This window comes from Ctenopharyngodon idella, chromosome 17 (genome assembly GCF_019924925.1).
Source record: "Ctenopharyngodon idella isolate HZGC_01 chromosome 17, HZGC01, whole genome shotgun sequence".
Lineage (NCBI taxonomy): Eukaryota > Metazoa > Chordata > Actinopteri > Cypriniformes > Xenocyprididae > Ctenopharyngodon > Ctenopharyngodon idella.
Window position 1 is genome coordinate 31,487,358 of NC_067236.1, and position 21,429 is coordinate 31,508,786.

At 37.7% G+C, this 21,429-nt stretch overlaps 1 protein-coding gene across 4 annotated transcripts in view; it reads left to right on the top strand.

Annotated features, from left to right (window-relative positions):
• Positions 1–21,429, top strand: part of arel1 (apoptosis resistant E3 ubiquitin protein ligase 1) — a 37,433-nt gene that overhangs the window by 1,098 nt on the left and 14,906 nt on the right. For 2 of the 4 annotated variants that reach the window (XR_007925922.1, XM_051868140.1), the window contains exons 2-18: positions 80–155; positions 421–670; positions 5,320–5,488; positions 7,042–7,262; positions 8,888–8,959; positions 10,566–10,792; positions 10,934–11,171; positions 14,420–14,589; positions 14,699–14,879; positions 16,416–16,660; positions 16,767–16,844; positions 18,369–18,510; positions 18,607–18,728; positions 18,924–18,999; positions 19,212–19,321; positions 19,548–19,727; positions 20,205–20,330. Coding sequence is in view for 3 of the 4 variants with exons in the window: in XM_051868140.1 (XP_051724100.1) it covers positions 523–670; positions 5,320–5,488; positions 7,042–7,262; positions 8,888–8,959; positions 10,566–10,792; positions 10,934–11,171; positions 14,420–14,589; positions 14,699–14,879; positions 16,416–16,660; positions 16,767–16,844; positions 18,369–18,510; positions 18,607–18,728; positions 18,924–18,999; positions 19,212–19,321; positions 19,548–19,727; positions 20,205–20,330 (2,505 nt within the window). In the remaining variant the exon portion in view is untranslated. The remainder of the gene's footprint in view (positions 1–79; positions 156–420; positions 671–5,319; positions 5,489–7,041; positions 7,263–8,887; positions 8,960–10,565; positions 10,793–10,933; positions 11,172–14,419; positions 14,590–14,698; positions 14,880–16,415; positions 16,661–16,766; positions 16,845–18,368; positions 18,511–18,606; positions 18,729–18,923; positions 19,000–19,211; positions 19,322–19,547; positions 19,728–20,204; positions 20,331–21,429) is intronic. The other 2 variants (XM_051868142.1, XM_051868141.1) reach the window with 2 other exon arrangements.

The following is a 21,429-nucleotide window of genomic DNA, read 5'->3' on the forward strand; positions in this document are numbered from 1 at the left end:
TCATGTTGTTCCATACAATGAAGGTCAGTGCTGTTTGGTTCCCAACGATCTTTAAAATATCCTCTTTTGTGTTCCACAGAAAATCCCTAAATCCAGGTGTGCAGAGCTTGTTGCGTCATATCCAACAAGACTTGAGGCTTTAATCGCTGTCAAAGGTGCTTCAACTTTTATTATGATATATCAGGGTTTTTTTAAATAAATAAATTTGCAAAGTTATCAGAAATCTGTTTTTTGCTTTGTCATCTTGGGATATGGAGTATGATGTGAATAAAAAAAAAAAACATTTAAAGCATTTAAGCAGAAGTCTGCAGTATAACGAAATATGAAAACAATCATAAACATGCTCTGTGCATGTTTGTACATTTCAATGAAAATTCCTTCACAAAGCCTGAATTGTATGTTTCCTGTCCTTTTCCTCAGTAGGAGAAGACATGGGAGAGGTGCTCAGGACCAGATAGGACAGCAGAAGTCGAGGCAGACTCTGAGCTCACAGAGGTCTGAGCGGAGGCTGAACATGGTCTGATGGACCGCCTCTTTTTGCTGACCTTTGTCTTCTGTTCAGTCTTGTGGGTTTTGTTCTGGGAGGTGCGCTGGAAGAAAGGCAAGGAAAGTCAGATTGAAGAATGGCTCCAGAGGCACAGCCTATCCGAATACAAGTATTTGTTTGAAGGTTAGTTAAATGCTTTAAAAACAAACTCTTTTAGTTCTTGAGAGCATGTGGGGGATTATATATTATGTCCTGGTCATATTTCAAGTTTATTAAAATTTATTTCACAATACACATTGTTTCAAAGCAGTTCAAACACTGTTATGTCTGTAATGCCTTAGTGCTTTACCATATAGCAGGTTTTAAGACTGGTCGATGATGGTGTATAAAGATGACATGAGTAAAGATCTAGCTATATTATATTTATAGTATTGTCTGCACATTGCAAAGGGGTGGAAACTTTCATTGGGAAGTTAAGCTGGGGAATTTTGGGAATATTCCAAGAATTTGCAGGAATTAAAGGGGATTAATTGGAAATCTGGGGTTATTTATACAAACTTTATTATATGCAAACATACACATTTTGTTTGGCCATAATCAGACATGCATGCAAACTAATACAAATTTTAAAAATAACATTTTAACTGTACCCAGCATCATGTAGTTTTTGGGATCTATTGGCTGTAGGTAGGCTAACTGTTGAAACTGAGGTGAACAGACTTCATACACTTTATGAGCTTGGGACCAGTTGGCTAAATAACTAATTAAGTGAAATTAGTTCTGAGATAAAGACTAGCAGCATATTAGCAACAATCTGGGGCTTTTTTTTTTTTTTTGGTCACAGACTAGTTATACACAGTTAACGTGACCAGTGAGGTTCAGTTTTGTACTGTAGTGTGCACTTGGTTTATTCAGTTTTTTGTTGCATGACTTTTTCATCAGAAAAGTGTTTGAGCATAGAGCAGTACTCAAGGTTGTCTATTTTTACATCCTTGTATAAGGCATTATATTTGTGCTGACCACAAATGTACACTAAGTTATTAGATTAGTGTAATTTTTTCCAAGTTTTTTTTTCTTTCAAAGTTCTTTTAAAAAAAATCTATAGCCCCCAAACTTTTGAACAGTAGTGTATATAAATTTCATTTTAGAGGGGCTATATACAGAATTCAGAAACTCTTGTTTTTAGTGACACCGGTGGCCATTAAATGATCTGCAGCCAGCAACTTATTGCTCATGCACGCACACACTTCATAGTGACGCGAACGAGCCTCGGCCAAAACAGTGACTGAATGTGATTCACTGACATAATGTCGGCTTTCAGAGACAACCTAGGAAGTCCGGGAAGTTCATGTGCAGGGTATAAATTCAACTGAATTTGCTTTAAATCTGGTTGTTTTAACCACGATTATGCTGCAAGATTTCAACCACATTTAAGTTCACTGTTATAGGACTAACCTACATTTTTGCAAATTTCCAGTTTGTTCCCTTTAATTCCCATTAATTCCAGTAAATTTCCCATATATTCCTGTGAATTCCCATGGAAAGTTGCCATCTTTGAAAATTCCTGGAATTTTGCAACCCTACTCATGCACACGTCTGGGCATTCAAGGCAATGAAGAGATTTAAATGCTGCTTGGTGTTGTTCTAAGCGAGAATAAGTTTAAAAAAAGAAAAAAAAAAAAGATATGATATAACATATGATCGGTTATTATAGGTGAAAATTCAGAAAAAAATTACTTTAATAAAAAAATAAGAAATTAAAATCTAGGGCCACTAACATTTTTTGCATGTTGCATTATTTTCATGACAAATAAGAACTTTCCCTTCCAAAAGTTTCATTACCGTAATGCATTTCCAAATGAGCCCGGTTCATCATGGTGTGATTACATATTATTCCTGACCCTGAATTTTTTTTAGCATGGTTAGCTAACCGTGATCAACTGTGCTGGTGTAACACTATTAGTAACATTAGAGGTCAACTAATATTGGATCTTACTGATAGTGATAACTAAGTTGGGCAGTACCTGTCGATAACATATTAATTAACAGGGTTTCCACACGTCCTGGAAAACCTGGAAAATTGATAACAGATTTTCCAGGCCTGAAATACACATGGAAAATTATAGAAAATGTAAAATGTCCTGGAAAATCTTGTTGTTGTCCTGGAAAATTATTTAAAAAAATCTTCTTGGGTTTTTCTTTAAATGAGAACAAAGAGTTTTTCACTGGCCCAAAACAATTAGCATTAGTAGCAGAAAGTGCTATGTTCAGGGACGCTGAGTTTTGAACGATGACGTTTAGCCTTGTATTGCCACTTGCAGCTAGCTAATGTTGTTAATGTGTCAAATGTTTGCAGTGAATGTCAACTGGTAAGCAGCTACCTAATTCAGTAACTTCAGTAAATTTCAGTACCGACTTGGTATTGCGGTCGGTACATTTGACAACACTGTTGCCTACCCTACCTTTAAGCCCAAGAGCAATACGTCACATGCTGGCCAGTGTACCTAGTGGAAGCCATGCGGCTGGTAAGAGTATGGGTGGTGGAGCTGGTGTCCTTAGCATCAGCCTGCCCATATAAACTCATGCAAGTCAAGCATTGCTCTGAACAGGCATACAAAATAGGAGCAGCAACAATTGCTGGTTCACAACAGTACTCAATAAAAAAGTGAATAAACATCTGATGACAGCCTTGCTGGCATTAACATGACGACATCAATATTCAGCATATCGCATTCGCACACAGCAGAATGCTGTTTATTAGCTATACAACATAGTCAAAACCACCTCTAACCAAAAACGGGGCATAGCCTATGTGGGCATATGTGGTGAGCCAATGGCTGCTTGGCTCGAATGCTCTTGCACACAATACATACGGTGCAAAAGAAGGGATTTCTTGATCGTAAAACCTAGCAAAGATATTCTGTGAGATAATCTCTGTTTCAAAACTGGCAGACCCTTCGTACAGGCTGGAGCTCTCAGTATAAACTCTCAACGTGTGTACGGGACACAGCAGTGAAGCTGTCACAGCCTACGTCACCGACCCCTCCGGGGGGGAATTCTTGCAGCATAATAACTTGGACTTTGAAAGGTGTTGTAAGCACCTTAGGCACATAGCCACACCTAGGCTTCGGCCTGACTACACAGTCAACTCCAGACAAGTGGGGTTAATGGACAGTTGCAGGTCTCCCACACGCTTTCAACATGCTAAAGCAAGCAAGAGCGCTGTCTTCAACGAGAGCACTGGCAGCTGGGAAAGTGCCCTCAGATCTAACGCCAAGTCCCAAACAGGTATCATAGAGAGACGAGGGGGAATTAACCATCTCCCTTCCCATCAAAAAGCCGTCTCTAAATTATGACTCCCAAACAAGCATTGTTCTACCTGTGCATTAAATGATGTGATAGCAACCACATACACCTTAAGTGTAGAAGGTGAGCAGAAATGATAAAACGACTGACACAAGGCAAGTCTCTGGGCCTTCATTATGTGTCTCGCATCGATCCACGAACACCTTCCATTTATGAGCATTAAGAGCTGCATCAGCTCCAGGAGCTGTGGCTGGTTGGGTCATTTTGGCGCAACTAACAGTAATGTCTCCCACTCCATCCTGGCCTTCTGCAGCAAAAGCGGCAGATGTGCAAAAGCATATTTGTGGATACTAAGCCAGTGGCTCAACAGGGGAGCATGATGGGGAAAAGAACAGCTGGCAGTGTGTATTAGAATGCGTTAGATAGATTGGTTAGTGTGATCCATGCTTTGATCCTAAAAGCTATCAACACAATTCAGAAATTTGATAAACTAAAACTGATTTGTGTGAAGAGATGGCCCAAAATTGGTCAGAAAAGTCAAAGAGCCCTATTTTAACGATCTAAGCGCATGGTCTGAAGTGCATGGTGCAGGTGCACTTAGGGCATGTCCAAATCTTCTTTTGCTAGTTTAACGACGGAAAAAATGGTTGGCGCGCCAGGCACATGGTCCAAAAGGGTCGTTGCTATTCTCTTAATGATTCATGAGCCATTCCCTTTAAAAGCCAGTTGCACTTGCACCATGGCAGATTCGCTATTTACATGGCAAAATTTGCAAGCGGAAAGACTAAACGCTTCTCCAGAGAGGAACTGATGTGCTGCTGTGCGTCCCTGTGTGTGTAATAAGCAGAGTGTACACGCGTTGTACACCCACCTAATAGGCGCATATTACTAACACCCTTTAAATAACAAAAAATAAATAAAAAATACTGCGGCATTGACTTTAGACCAGAATGTTAGTTTGATTTTCCACTTAATTTTTTTTGTGTGCTATAAAATGTATACTGTAGGGAACTGAGGCTAGTAGAAAAGAAAAATAGTAAGTAGTCTGCTCACAATAGGAAGCTTTACTTGTAAATATGAAGATGCAGTAGCTCTGTAATTAATTAATTAATTAATTTTAAGTTGTAATTTTGGCCACCCTTTAAATGTGTAATAGGAATGACATTATCTGAGAACCTAAAGTAAATGTGCTAAAAAAAAAAAAAACCCTCATTAAAGGACAGAGCATGATCATAATGTAATTCAGGTAAATGATACATTTTATCCTCTTTAACTTACTACTGTTGAACTGAATGCAAAATTTCTGCTGAAATAACCAGACCAAAAAAAAGACTAAGAAATGTATCTGTCAATCAGATGTGAGTGTATACATGTACTGTATACATGAGGCCCTTGGACTTTGTGCTGACTGGATCGCAAACAAATATGACACCGAGCAAAGTGTTGGAGCACTTTCACTTTCCGCCTGGTTACATCTTCTATTTGTGTGTGTTTGTTCATGAATGTGTATGTTCCTGCGTGTATAGATGTTCAGACTCTGGAGGAGCTGAGTTTATGTGTGCTGTCTCGGCTGGAGGAAGTAGTAAAGGAAAAGCATCACTGGAGGGAGATCGCTGAGGCCCACGTGCAGCTGCTCAGAGACTTTGCCTTCCAGGAGTGGCTTTGTTCCCAGAGCCTAGAGCACTACTATCACACGTGAGTGCTATTCAGTAAACAACAACAGCGATCTATACATCAGCCTTATATCAGGTGTATTTTGGGCTTGTTTATAATTAATAGTTTTTATTTTTGTTATAAGAGACAACAAAAACAACTTTGTGCATCAAAACCACACCTTTCCTTGTAAAAAATTAACGATTTTTAAAAGTCAATGAATTTGCGACAGCTGAATGTAACACTTTTGACAAGCCAAACATGTCAGTCTCTGAATAACATGTATTGTAAGCCACGAAATACACTTTATTCTGTAAAAAAAGTATAATGAACTATAGCAAAAAGCATTTCAAGCTTCTCCAGCACATTTTATAATTACCCAAAATTCGAACATAGTTCACCCCTCACATGTTATCACGTCCGTCAAAAATGTAGGTTGGCTGTTGGTTGGAATATTAGAACTAAAAGCATCGATATAATACACTCATGGGCATCTGTTTTCAAATCCACATAATTTGAATATCACAACATCGATAGCTGTCAAAAAATAATGTGCACAGATTTGAATCCGAATGATCAGGGAACTGAGTAAAATACTTTACACTAGGGCTGTCATGATATCAGATTTTTCACTACACAATTATCGATATATTGAGACATTATATTGAGACGTTATTATTCATTCATATATTATTCAAACACTAGATGTGTATATATATATATTTTTACTAGTGGGTGCAGTACACTATAGTTCATTTATGTAAGTGAGGATAGCAAAATAAAGTAAACTGTGACATATTATACCCAAAAATTGTTCATACAGTGGACTACCAATAAAATTGATTAAAATTTGGATTCAAAAAGTATTTAGACAATTTGACCTGACCACTTAAGTGTTATCTGACATAATTAAGATTATTTTTTTCTGACACAGTTAACTCTGAGATCTTGTCATATTTTATTTCCATTTTGTTTAAACTATAGTGAATAAACGCTATTAATGAATGAAATGTTCAAGGTGTCTGAATAAATTTTGGTTTGACTGTATATATACTGTATAAAATTGTACAGTTTTAAATTTTTTTTTCTTTTTTGTAGAATCACACCATTCCATACAAAAGAAACAATGATGAACAATGAACAATGATGTGGCTTCTTATCACAGAATGTGGCAGAAATAATTTTTTTATGGTATTCTTTAAAGTAATAGTCTATGTCGATTGCATTATAAATATACATTATCCTTTTGAAAATACCCCTGATGGCTTGAAGAACACAGAAAAAGCATATACTGTCACAATGGTGTGTTAATTGATGTTTTTTTTAATTAAAACAAAAGTTTTTGCACAGGCGGGAATACCTAGTATGTTTGCCTTGCTCACCCACAGATGTCTGCGCTGGCTCGGTCATGTCAGCTGCATGAACACTGGCCGAATGCCCAAAAACTTGCCACTGGCTTCAGGCCAGTAGGTAGGCCTGTACTTTGCTACAAAGATGTGTGTAAACAAGACCTAAAGACTTCTGGAGTTCTGCAAACATCCATTCGTCCATCTATCTCATCTAATATATTTCTCCCCTTCTTTATATTTTGGCAGTCTAAAGACCCTGGGCTGCACTACCCTGGATGATCTAGCCCAGTTTGACAGCCAGCTTCAGCTCTCTCTGGCAGCGTGGGGCTATTACTACGAGGATTACATCAAACTGTCCACAGGCGTGAGGGTCCTCCAGGCATCTAAGGGAAGCAGAGATCAAGACTACGAGATTCAGCTGGTGCACAGCCTTGCTGAGAGGCGGCTGAATGAGAAGTGGTCTTTTGGTATGTGCCGTACTTTTGGAATTTATTCACATTTACATCGAGCTACTCAAATAGGGAGCAGGTTTAGCATTGTATGATATAATATTTGGAGAGCTAATTTAGTAGGGATGGGATGATACATCGATTCTCGATCAATACTTTGAATCTGGATCGATCCTGATATTTTCTCTCTAATCGATTCTGAGCTTAGTTTTAACAGCAGATGGCGATCTAGGCTAGTTTTTAACCGCACACTCTCAAACGCTTAGGAAGAAGACTGCTAGACAGCGCTCGTGCGGTCGGCTGAGTCATGTAAGTGGTTAAATATACTTGCACCTTGGCTCAGAATGCTTTTAAGATGCGAGATTTGTAATTCACTTCAACCTTTTCGACCTTTATGAATGATTTTAGGTTTAAGTGGTATGTGTAAAGGAACTGGAAGCAGGCAGTGTACGAGTGTTTCTAAAGCACGTATAGTAGTGCCATCTGCCATTTAAAACTAAGCTCAGAATCGATTCGAGAGAGAATCGCGATACATTCGGAAAATATCAGAATCGCTCCAGATTCTTCGTATCGCGAATCGAGATTCGATGTATTGTCCTAGCTCTATAATTTGGCTCATCTTAACTTTACAGATGGTACTCAACCAGAATAAGTATTTTGCCACTGCGGGCACCGTCACCGTTTCTGCAGCAGATGCATTTTCAGCTTTTTACCGACAAGTGGTGCTTAGGATGCTTTTGTCACAGTTTAGAATTATTATTATTATTATTATTATTATTTTTTATTTATTTTTTTTTTTAAATGTTGTTGAGTCTTCTGGCTTATAGCTAACTGGTAAACATTCTCCAAATGAGCCTATGATCTCTCTCTGCCTCTGGCTGTGTTTGTGTGTGTCAGTCTGTTTTGTACTCACACAACTTACCACATTTATTGCCACCTACTGGCATGACCATGTAATAGATGTAGTAGATACATGTGGGCCTATAGCCTATGTATTTTTGTATGTCATATTTGTACCAGACCTCAAAACTAACCCGGCCCAGGCCTGGGCGGCCACCCTGCTTCCATGAACCATGGTACTTGGCCCCTAATAAAACTTCAATACACAATAAGAAACAGTGGCTGGTCTGCTCCTTTAAGAAAGAGAAATGATACACATTAATTACCAGCCACACAACTCAAAATATATTATACTGTAAAACAACCAACAAACAAGACATCCTTTAATGATCATGCAATTGTGGTAGACCACAGCTGCTAATTCTCAGTGCAAAGTCCCCGAAAAACTCTCAACATTAAAGATAGAGGAGGAAATACTATAAACAAAGCAGAAATATTAACCACATCAGTAAAGGTGTGTTTATTTTACCAACCACACAGAACTGATACCAAGACAATCTCAAAGAATGTTACATAATTAACCGTTTGTTCAGCACTCATACAAGGCCACCAGATCATAAAGGTACAGTCGTCGTAAAAACCTCTCTGCCTCACTTCCCAGACAGCGAGTAAAAACACTGTCAAACCACAACCACTCAAACACAAGCCAAAAAAAAAAAATCACAGAACAACTTTCACAACTTCTGTTGCCACAACTCTTTGTTCATATTTTTTTTTTTTTTTTTTTATGTCTCACTTCTCAGCAGGAGCTCTGATATTTGGCTGTACCATTGCCCTGTGCTTTCTGATAAGGGACCTCATGTTTTACGTGATTGGTGAGTCAATTACCTGACACCATTACTTTAAAGATTAATTATATAGTTCCAAAATGTGTGTTAACACAAATATGTTTATTTGTAAATGAATTACATGATCTACAATATGAATTTTTTTTATGAAATACAAAAGGAATTTGTTGAACAATGTTTATTATAGTACCTATAAAAACAATTGCTTGTTTAGTGCTATGTCTGCTGACATTAGCATTACTTATTTGCAATCATTTCTGTGCTCTCTGAGCTGAGTCTGACCAAAAATTTTTAGATATAACAAAACTGTTCATTCATAATATTATTATAAAAATAGGAGAAAGAAAGTGCACACGCTTGAGACTGCACATGCATGTTATTTCAACCTGAAATAAGCTTTTTAACACAATTTGAGCATCATAGAAAACATTCATATGACAGTTTATCTCAGATTCTGTTGCTGATTTAATGATTTAATGTTATTTAAATGTGTGTGTGTGTGGAAGTCTGCAAGCAGTTTTTGAGATTTGAAATTTCTTTGCATTTACTGTTGTACACAATAGGAGCAGGAAAACTCATGATAACTGTGCACTTGCATTAACCCCGCCCACTCTGCTTCTGATGGCTGGGGTTGTGTTTTTTTTTTCATCCTAATTTTACAAGTTGCAAGTTACAAAACACACGCACAGCGCTGACTGACTCTGATCACGGCTGGGTGTTCTCCAGTCGGCTCGGGTATTACACACAATGTTAAACAAACCCGGCACCTGAAGTAATAGATTGGGACCCGACTGGGTTCTTGGGTGGCGGGTTCTCCGTGAAGACCTCTAGACAGTCTGGTACCACTAGACAGTCTTTTTTGGATGTGCCCTTGATTGACCCTCTGACTCTGGCTAAGTAACTTATGGTTCCCTGAGAAGGGGAATGAGACACTGCTTCTCGATGCCATGCCCTGGGCCTGCCTTTTCTTCTCCTTCAGACAAAAGTGTTGATTACATGTATTACAGGTGCATTCTCTTAAGCGCTCCGCTAGTGACGTCATGGACTGCCGTTGGCCAATAAAATTGGCGTGTCTGTCACTCGTGCTTCAGAGACCGGTCATGCTGATGGTGTTCCAATCCAAGACGCAGTGTCTTGTTCCCCTTCTCAGGGAAACCATGGTTACAGCTGTAACATGAGACAATTTATTTGGAGTTAATCAGAGTCACTTCAAGACAAGTGTGTACTATTTCACTTGATGATTACAAGCCACATACCTAATTAAATGTTCATTGATTCAGTTAGTTTATTTTAAGCTTTTATTTGTATCTTTTTTTCCTCTGTAATGTCACTTTGGTTTTCAGTGACATTGATTAGGTTATAATTTTTAAGTTAAAGGTGCAAAAATAAATAATACATTTTTATTTTTGGGTGAATTGTTAAGCAAATTTATACAATAACTCTCAGTTAAATATTTTTGTTCTGATTACATTGTTACTGTTGTACATTTATCAGTCAGTTATTTTAATATGATGTGTTTTGACAGCTGTTTTTAAGACAACATTTATCTTTTTATGCTGTTTCATGCTGTTGGATTGTGTGGAAAAATAGTTTATAAATTCTCAGTTTATAAAGGCTCATGTGTTCTCTTTAGGTGGAATAACTGTTTCCATCATCGCATTCGTCTTTACCATCAAGTTTCTGTGTGAGCTTGCTGCTCGTGTGGTCAGCTTCTTACAGAATGATGACCCTACCCGTCATGGGGACCGCAGTATTTACGACTATGTGCGGGGTAATTATTTGGACCCACGCTCATGCAAGGTCTCCTGGGACTGGAAAGAGCCACAAGAAGTGGGTCAAACCATGAGTTTCCGAGTACAGGTAACAAATCATAAGCTGTTCACAAACAGTTTTTTTAAAATTTATTTAAAGTTTGTACTGACTATACATTGGGTACTTCATGCAGCTCAATTAAAATAACTGCAGTATTGTGTATTAGTTATTTTGAAATCTTTCTTGCAGCTCTTTTACAAAAATGGCCAGCCATTTCCTGCACATAGACCTGTGGGACTGAGGGTGAACATCACTCACATAGAGCTGGCTTTAGAAGTCCCTGTGACCCAGGAAGTCCTTCAAGAGCCTGAATCTAATGTAGTCAAAGTGGCCTTCACTGTGCGCAAGGCTGGACGCTACGAGGTAGCTGTAAAACTTGGAGGCCTAAATGTGGCCTACAGTCCTTACTACAAGATATTCCAACCAGGTAAAATGCAAGCACAGATTCCTAATGCTCACTTTTATACAAGCCTCATATACAAGCTATCATCCTAGAACTGTGCATTCGCTGAAATGTCAGAATTTGCATAAACCCATTTTACTCAGAATCCCTCATACAGTATATGCCAATTTGCAAGACTGATACATGAGCTTCATTGTCCTCTTTGTGTTCTTCCTGATGCAGTCATAAACAGAGTACAAACATCTTTTTTTATTATTCATCAATGATCAAAACCCCCTACTTTTACACTGTTTTGAATGCCAACAGATGGAATCTAACAGTATGTTTGAAGTAAAATCTGATGTTGATATCAATTTACTGTTTTCTCCAAAAAGGCTTAGTCCATACAATTTATGAAATATGTGCGTTTTTAGCGAGCACCTCAAAGATACTAGGCTGCAAAATTTGCTGAAAACAAAGGTTATATACATAAAACCAGCACAGGAGATCATTTTAAACAAAATGAAGAATTAAACAGCACAAGAGATAATTATAGACAGTATAAAGTATTTAAAGATTCCCACAACTCCAGAGACCATTATGATGTGTGATGCGATCTCGTGCCACAAGGTCTTGCGAAATAAAAATGTGGTGATATTTTCGTCGAGGTGAAAAGTTATCTTGTGCGATCAGCATGATGGAGTGTGAGGGTGAAATTAGTATTGAAGATGCCCTCGCTACTTTTAAATCATTTGTATGCCAACATTTTGGACTTCCGGAATAAGAAACGCCGAAAGAGTGACAGACAAGACACAAACAATATGTAAACATTGTAAGAAAACAGTGCCGTACACCTCGGCTAACACAAGCACTATGCGAAGACACATACATAAAGAATAACCACAGCTCTCTACATAAAACCAGCCTCGCCTGTAAAGAAAACACTGAAAGGGCAAACAACGCTAAATGCTTTTGCATCTCAACTTCAACCATCATGTGCAAGAGCCACAGCAATAATGGAAGACATGGGTGTTTTCATTGCATTTTCAAGCATCTTATAGAACAGTATAGTATGGAAGTATAATGACGTCATAAAGTGCAATTGAACTGTCTTGAGCCAAGGAATCGGAGGAAAAAATAATTTTTTATTATAAACATGGGTGCAAAGTTGATGGCACTAGAGTGATTGACTGAGCTGCCATAGAGTCAATCGGAAGAAGGAGGAAGAATAATAATAAGAACACTAACACGAACAATAACAATCAGGCTTGACATTAACATCCGCCAACCCTCTAAATGCGGGTGGATTTCAGCAATGGCGTGTAACGCAGTCACTCCTACTAGCCAGTTTGGCAGATTGAATTTTATATATAATATATTAGGGCTGGGTAAACAATATTGATTTCTCGATTTTAATCGATTCTCATTTTTACGAACCGATATCGATTCTTAAATCCCAAGAGTCGATTAGTCTAGTCTGTTTTCAGTTCATGAATGAGCAGAATATGTAGCGCCTCCCATCCAATAAATCGCAATAATCTTTGTGTTTTGTTACTTTTGATATGAAGCAAAGTCTCAGATATCAAATGACGTACAACTCACCGAAATCCGTATCATGTCTTGTGTAATAGCTCAATCAGTGTTTCAACCTCGAAAAGACGTCAATAAAGCAGCTTGTAAACAATGTCACGTAACGTCACATTTACCTCAGAAGAACATATTCAGTGTCCATAAACTCGTTAGTCAGCTAGAAAAGTGAACTCTAGAAAGCAGCATTCTGATAAATGTAGCTATGCACCGTTACATATTCATTATAATGTTCTTCAATATTTAATGCATGTTTGAATAAATCAGTTATGACAGCCGTGATTTAAATGTTTATATTTCAAATAAACGAATTGGTGTAGAAATATGATTATGTAATTCTAAACTTTATTTATAATAAAAACATCATTGAGTGTAATTTAAGTGTTTGTATATAAATAAGTTAATTTAACCTTCAGTATTATTATAGTAGTACCAACTGACTTACATGTGTAGTTTACAGCATTAGTTGATTTTTTTCGTCTAGAAAATTTGCCATGTACTGTAACTGAAATACTACATCCAAAATAATCGATATCGAATCGAAATTGTAATCGAATCGAATCGAATCCAAAGCATGTGAATAGTAATCGAATCGAATCGTGAAAATTGTGTCAATACCCAGCCCTATAATATATACATTTTTCAATTGTATAGAGATGCCTGAGGGATTGAGCCACAGCCACAGCTCAACTTGAGCAGATCCTCATATGCGTAAGAGTGAGAAAGTGGCTCATCTGAGGCCACCATAACAACATTTTCTACATCCAGCTCCTCAGAGCTGAATGCTGCCAGCATTAGTACCTCAATCTGATCGGAAGGAAATGCATAGTGAGATTCTGAATCCAAAATGGGGTTCTCAAAGAGCCGCCTCAGCAGATGACCTGAACCATGGGGCGCAGATGCCTGACTCCCATCTCTCAAGAACAGAGTCAAACAGGAGCAGAGCTAACTTAACACCTGACCTCCGCCAGCCAATAGAATCAGCGTGATTTCAAACAATGCTGGAAGCGCTTCCATGGCGTCAACACCATGACACAGTACTGAGCTCCTTTGAAAGGGAACCCTTTATAGCACCACCAAGTGTCAGGCAGATTTGTTTCTGTGTGTATGAGTAGATGCTCACGTTTAGAACCCTCCTGCTAAGTTTGGGGTCTCAACAATTCATGACCTCTGATACCTATACACTTTTAGGGCAGAAAAAAAGAGAAAGTCAGTGCTTGTTCCTTTAGTGCTTAGACTTCTAATAATCAGAAAATTGGATTAATTAAATTATATTGGATTAAATTAAATACAATAAAGTTCCAGCACCTTAAGTAACAAGAAATCACAAGAATCAAAAGAAATGTAGAGTACTGCTGCTGTTCCCTTGAACTAAAACACATTTTGATTTAAAACTAAGCTGGTACATGTGTTAAAATATGTTGTTGTCCCAATAATTTTGTCTCCCATTCTAAGTTAGAATATGTATGCTTACAGTCCCAAAAACAGGCTCGCTCTACAGTATATAAGCCAATGAAAAAGACCTTCAAAAGAGCAACAGCAAATCCATTGTCAGGCTTTCTTTTTCTGTTAGTAATGTAAAATAACCAGGTGATACATTGTTACATTTAAGCTTGCATTAAGTTGTGCATTCCAAGACACTTACTCTCTCAGTCAAAATGAACAGATGTAGATGACTCAAGACATGAAATGCATGTGTGTTGCAGGTACAGTGGTCCCATCCAAAACAAAGATAGCATATCACTTCTCAACACTGGTGCTGACTTACGGCCAGCAGCACACGCTGCAGATAGAACCAAGGGATGAGTATGGCAACCCCACCAGTAACTCTGTCTCACTGGTGGATGAGGTCAATTACAGCGTGCATGTCCACCCAGTAAGGATACTTACTGCATTGTTTTTAATTCAAACTTTTGAGGTTTGGTTATATGTATTATCATTAAAGTGGTTTGTATTCAAATCTCTTTTTCTTACTATTCCTACAGTTGGGCACAGTGGAGGAGGAAAGCTCAGAAGATTGCTACATCACATCAGTATCATTAAACAAGCCTCAGTGTCAGGTTCTGATGAGGCTCACTTTTAAGAAGAAAGGCTGTTTTAGAGCATGCATCTCATACAGGGACCAGCCCCTCAGCAATGGGGAGTTTGACATCATTGTACTCAGTGGTAAGTTAATCTTGGTATTGGAAATGGGGAGATTTACCCAAAACGCTTCCCAGACCTTTTCACCAATTTCCATGACACTTGCAGTTATTTGTGTTCCCTGGATAAAGATTTTAAAAAATAATTGTAATGGGATTGTACTCATAATGAGCTAAGCATTTTTTTTTTTTTTTAAATCCCCACCTTATTAATTAATCCTCAGAGTGTTTTGGTTACCCCCACAATCAAAAGACATGCAGGTGAACTGGTGAAACTAAATTACTAGATATATTTATCGTGTTTATTTCACTTGTTTATATCAAAGACTATAGAATAACACAAGACGCGTCACTCTTATTGTTTTGAATGAGAGAAAGTGCAACGCGCAATATGGTGGAATAAGTCCCGCCTTCTAAATAAGAGCCAATCGGCGATTGGTAAAGTCATCGCGTCACTGCAGCGGCCGCTAGAAGCTCCGGTTCCTATAGAAACAGTCGTGGGACACGCATTTAGGACTGTGCATGCGCATTAGCTTGATCTAGCCTGAAAAATACAGTTTTTGTCTCTCGCCATGATTTTGTATTTTTGTCATGATTTGAGCGTTTAGAAACAAAATTTATAAAACAGTTGTTATCAGATTTCATTGATGATTTCAAATATGAAATTTACTCGAAAGCTTGGCAAACAGCTTTGGAGAATTTGATGTTTCCCCATTCAAAGAGATAGGAGCTGCACTTGAAGAGGAGATAGTGGCTTCTGATTCAGACAGTTTTATTTCACTCTCATTAAGTTAAAAGCATCAAAGCTTCCCACAAATGCACTCTGCAATTTACCATTACATGCAACACAATATACATACATATTTTTTTTTATTATACTGCATAAATTACACAAATACATACATATCCTGTGACAGCTATAATTTAATGCACAAATAAATGCACAGCTGTTTGCATTTGTACTCTGCATCGAAAATATATATGAAGGCGCCGTTGCATCTTAAACTTTTGAGGCATATTTTGCCATTTGATTGGTTATACGGCCGCAAAGACCTGTCACAGGCTCAGGATATATGAAAGACAACTTAAGCAACGCAGAAACTAAATATATACAAATCAAAAACAAACACTAATTTTTGACCCATTAATGTATCTCTCACTTACTGTATGTGATCTCATTGTTTGAAGCGCCTGTCGAAGGCAAATCAACATGTGCTGCCATGAATAATTAAGCAAGGCTCTTCTCATGGGATAAGGACATGTGGTCTCATGAATAATTATGATGAGTCATCAATGTACTATAGTACAAGAAAATGTCACGTCCTGTGACGTTGACACAAAGACGAATTTAAACCCGGAAGATTAAAATAGATCGAAAAAGCTTAAAATTAACTAGTTTTCTCCTACAATTAAAACTAACAGATGGTAATAATCTATGATGTTCAATACACATCAAAATTACAGCACACAGTTGAATTGAATGATTACATAATATCCAGAAGTGTGGACGTTACATTGAAAAGTGCTGTAACCTTTTCTGTAACCTTTTTGCCTTACACAGAAAATGAGAAGAACTGTGTGGAGAAAAACGTGTCTACTCCAGGCATAAGTATCTACTTTGAGGCCTACCTCTATAACATGGGCACTTACAGTAGCTGTCCATGGCAGTTTCTAGCATCGTCCCAGCTAGCCCTGCAGAGACGGCCCTCCATGGGCGATGAGGAGGAGGAACATGACTCCCCTGTAGAGGGCCAGTCAGAGAAGGTCAAGAAACCAAAAAAGGTCTATTGCTATATCTCACCAAAGGTAAAATATTTTATAAATAGGTTAGTGCTAACTTTGTTGGTTAATTTTGTTTGATAATATTGGTTCTTTGTTAATTTGGATACTGTTTTATTATATTGTGTTTCAGCAATTTTCTGTGAAGGAGTTTTACCTGAAAATTATTCCTTGGCGCCTTTTCACTTTCCGTGTATGCCCCGGAACTAAGGTTATCTTTTCTTCAGACTCACTCTTTTCTGAATAATATACAAAAAACACTATTCTTTTGCTGCAAAACTGTTATTTCCTTCAAGAATATGTACACTTGCAATTAAAATTGTACCCCCTAACTTGCAAGACATTCTGGTTTTATGAACAAACATTGGCCTTTATGTTCTCAAGAGTGGCATTCATCGAGGTGTCCAGGCATGAAGTCAATGCTTGTTTAGTGTTCTTCTTATAGTCTGCACTGAAATATTTTTTATTCCCCTTGGTGAAATTGTGCTTTTTCTTCCATTCCCTAGAAGGTTTGCTATGGTACCATACATTTTAAACTTACAAACAATGCTGCCAACTGTGTCTCTAGGAACTTTTTGTGCATTGGAAATGTTCTTGTAGCCATAGCCTTTCTGATGTAATACAACAGCTTGTTTTAGCTTTTGTGAAAGCTCTTTTGACTTGGCCATATTTGCTACTCAACTTCAGCACATGCATGGGCTAAATGTATGCATGTGTCACAACTAAAGCTAATTAAGTGTCGTTATAAAGTTCCTAAAGACTTAATTGTGTTTGTACCCTACTATACTTGTAAGTGATAAATAAACAGCAATGTTGAATAGGGGTTGAATAATTATGGCATATCTGCATTATGAAAAAAAATCCTATGACTTAGAAATATTACATTATATATAATCAGTATCACTTTTAATGTCACCAAAGTGGTATACATGTTTTTTTTTTTTTTTTTGTTAAGCTTTAAAAAAGCTTGCATTTGTAAATTGTTACAGTTTCTATGGGGATGAATCATTTTGATTGCAAGTGTGTGTGTGTATGTATATTTATTTATGAAGAGTTCAGATGCAAAAACTTCTAAGTCCGTCTGACATGTTTTCTTTTAAATGAGCATTTTTTTTTAATCAGGCTCCTATGTTTAGGTTCAGTCATTTCACTTTAATGGCAATGAAAAGGTTATTGAAATACCTTATTTTCAAAAATGTCACTTTAGATTGGTAGCTTAACTGCAAAACCAGCTAAGTCCATGTGTGCTTTTTTTTTTCGCAAAAACCTCTAAGTCCAACTATTTGAACAACAAGACAAAATAAACGTCCCTTTCTGTCAGTTTTACAGCAGCAAAAGGAACACTATTGTGTTTACTTACAACTCGCGAAATCCTGTTACGATGGACAAAACATGATAATTTGCAGCTCAGCGTCATTCATCTTGAAATCAAATGATCCAATTTGCATCTTCCGATTGGTTCTTCTGTGGACTTAGAGGCTTTTGCTGGCAAAAGGAAGTGGCGTTTAGCAGTTTCTGCCAATGAACTGGTATTTCTGAATGGGCTGACACTGGGATTTAGTGGATTTGAATTGAAAGTATTTAATGAATGTATACTATGTGTGGAGAGCATTCTCTCAATAATATCATTTTTGACAGAGGTGGCGTTTAGCAGGTTTTTGCATCTAAACTCTTCATATATATGAACTCTACCATATATATATGGTATTCATTTCTTCTCCCCTGTCCCTGGCAGTTCACATACCATGGACCAGACCCTGTTCATAAATACCTAACACTGGTGGTAGATGATGGGATTCAACCTCCAGTAGAGCTCAGCTGTAAGGACAGAAATATCATGGCTGCCACCTTTATCCGATTTCTCCACAAGAACATTGGTTAGTGTTGGTGTGTCAGTCAGTAAATACAATCAAATGTAGATATGTTGGTGTGTTTGATGTCTTAAATGTTATTTGTGTTTTTATATCTTCTAGGAGGATCAGAGACTTTTCAGGATAAAGTGAACTTTTTTCAGCGGGAGCTGAGACACATTCACTCAAAAAAACCTCGCACCAAAACCTGCCTGAAAATCAGTCGTCCTTCTCTGCTTGAGTCGGTGAGCAAATATGGCAGATCATTACTCATGGGCCATATAGAATCGGTTTCATAAAAATATAAAGACCTAAGTTCCCTAAATATTCATACTCACACAAACCTGCCCCATTTATTTCTTGGAATCCTGTATTTCTTTTGTGTTGTACACTCACTGAATTTTATGGGAATTAAAAGAGATTCTTCCCCTCCTTTTTAGTCTCTGAAGGCCACACGGAACTTTTCTGTGTCTGATTGGAGTAAGAACTTTGAAGTTGTGTTCCAGGATGAGGAAGGTTGGTTCACTGATTGGTGTTATTAGAAACACTAATTATTCTTATTAGGATGCATTTCACAAAACTTGTCAAATTTTTTATACCTATTTCAACCTATTTTTGATCCCTTAAGATCGTGACATTTCATAACATTTCTGTTTTTAGTGTTAATAAACATATAAATCCTATTTAAAGATTAATTTGTTCTGTGTGTGTTTGGCTGTGTTTATTAGCTCTGGACTGGGGAGGGCCAAGGCGTGAGTGGTTTGAGCTTATCTGTAAGGCTCTGTTTGATACCAATAACCAGCTTTTCACACGCTTCAGTGACAACAACCAAGGCTTGGTAAGTCTCAGTATCTACCTCTGATTATTTTTGTGTGAGCAGAAAAACTGATTCCTATTCCTCTGTGTTCTGTTAAGAATATATAAAGAGTTCTGGTATAGGAGAAAGTATGTTTAAAGGATAAAATTACACCCATCACCTTTAGTGAACTGCAGTAATATAAACATTGACCTTTGAATTTTGTGAGCTGATATCTGATGAGCTTTTTTGTGTTTTTTTTGGGCAGGTCCACCCAAACGCAGATCGCCCCCCTCACCTGAGGGTGAAGATGTATGAGTTTGCAGGGCGAGTGGTCGGGAAATGTCTATATGAATCAGCTTTAGGCGGGGCCTACAAGCAGCTAGTACGAGCCCGATTCACCCGCTCCTTCTTGGCTCAGATTATTGGATTACGTATGAACTACAAGGTGACAGTTGATTCATAACCTTCTAATAAATGTACATTTTAACCTGTACTGATACAGTCCTCATTTGCAATTGAATATCATTTTAATCATGTGCCTCCTGTTTGGATGCAAATTTTGCAAATCATACCTGCAAACTCGTCTCCTTTTGGCAAATTATCTTTTTTTGACATGAAATCGTTGTTTATATGAATGTATATCTGAAGGGAACTGACTGCAGAAATAATAGGTAATAACTTGGAATGATACCATAGACATTGGTGTTGTTTCAAAGAATGTTGCTAACTAAACAACATGTAGTTCTATTCTAATATCAGAATTTTTCCGAAGTTATTTTTTCAACTGCTGATTCTAAGAAATCCCCCCAACACACAATATCTTTTTCATCGGTCCCGAGTTTGCAGGTATGCAAATACATCACTTACTCTCTTTTAATGAATTTATATGAATGTTTGTTTGTGTTGTTTTTTGCTCTGCCAGTACTTTGAAACTGACGATGAGGAATTTTACAAAACTAAGGTCTGCTTCATTCTGAACAATGATGTCAGTGAAATGGACCTGGTGTTTGCAGAGGAAAAATATAGCAAGTCAGGACACCTGGAAAAGGTATTCCTCATTAATTCAATGAAAAATGAAATATGTTCCATTTTAATCTTGGTTCTAAATATCATCATACAGTTCATGGAAGTGCTCTTAAGGCAGAAGTGTCCACTCCTGTTCCTGGAGTGCCAACGTCCTGTAGAGTTTAGCTCCAGCAAGCTCTAACACACCTGCCTGGTTTCTATTGAATCTGAAGACCTCAATTAGCTGTTCCAGGTGTATTTAATTAGGTTTGGAGCTAAATTCTGTAGGACAGTGGGTCTCAATCACTAATAATTGCGTGGATTATTCGTATTTATACCAAGTGTGCCGCACAAGTCCTGAAAACTCAAGCCAAAACTTTTTGACCGCCCCCAGGTGGCCACCCTCTCCATGAAATCTAATGGGATGTGAGACAAACTAAAAAATTAAATTACTAGGGCTGCCCCCTAATAGTCGACTAACCATTAGTCGATGAGAAGAGGCTTAGTCGACCAAAATTGTATTAGTTGCTTCGTCGCAGGAAAAAAAATCCACAGTAAGTGGCGAAGTCACGCAGTCTGTGATGGACAGATTGTCTATGTGGTAATTACAGTACACTGGGCAGAACATCCAAACACTCATCTATCATTCATCAACCTCAAATATGGCTTATCATCTGAAACATGTATGTAGTAGCAACTTTACATGGCCGCTCGCTTTAATGTTAACCTAGATAAATGTGGGCTATTCAAGTGTTTGTGCGGAGTGTGAAAGCTGAATAGTAGCACGTTTACTGCATGACAGATAACATGGAGGCGCTGGTGCGATCACTTGCACCTAAAATACTCTGTCATTTTTGGTCATACAGATAAGAGTAATACATCTTTTGAATCTGTGAAGAGTCTACTTTTATTTGTGTGAACTCACAATAACAACAAAATGTTATGCTTTTGTAAAATAATGAAAGCAAACAGGGTGCACTTTCTGCCTACTCTTTATATGAACTTGAGTGCGTCGAAACCAAGAACCAAAACTCCAAGTAAACTTTCCTCACAGACATGAAAAATATATCTGTAGAAAGCAAAATGTCTACTTTTAAATGAACCAATCCATCTGGAAATCAAATATTCTCAGGTTATGTAAT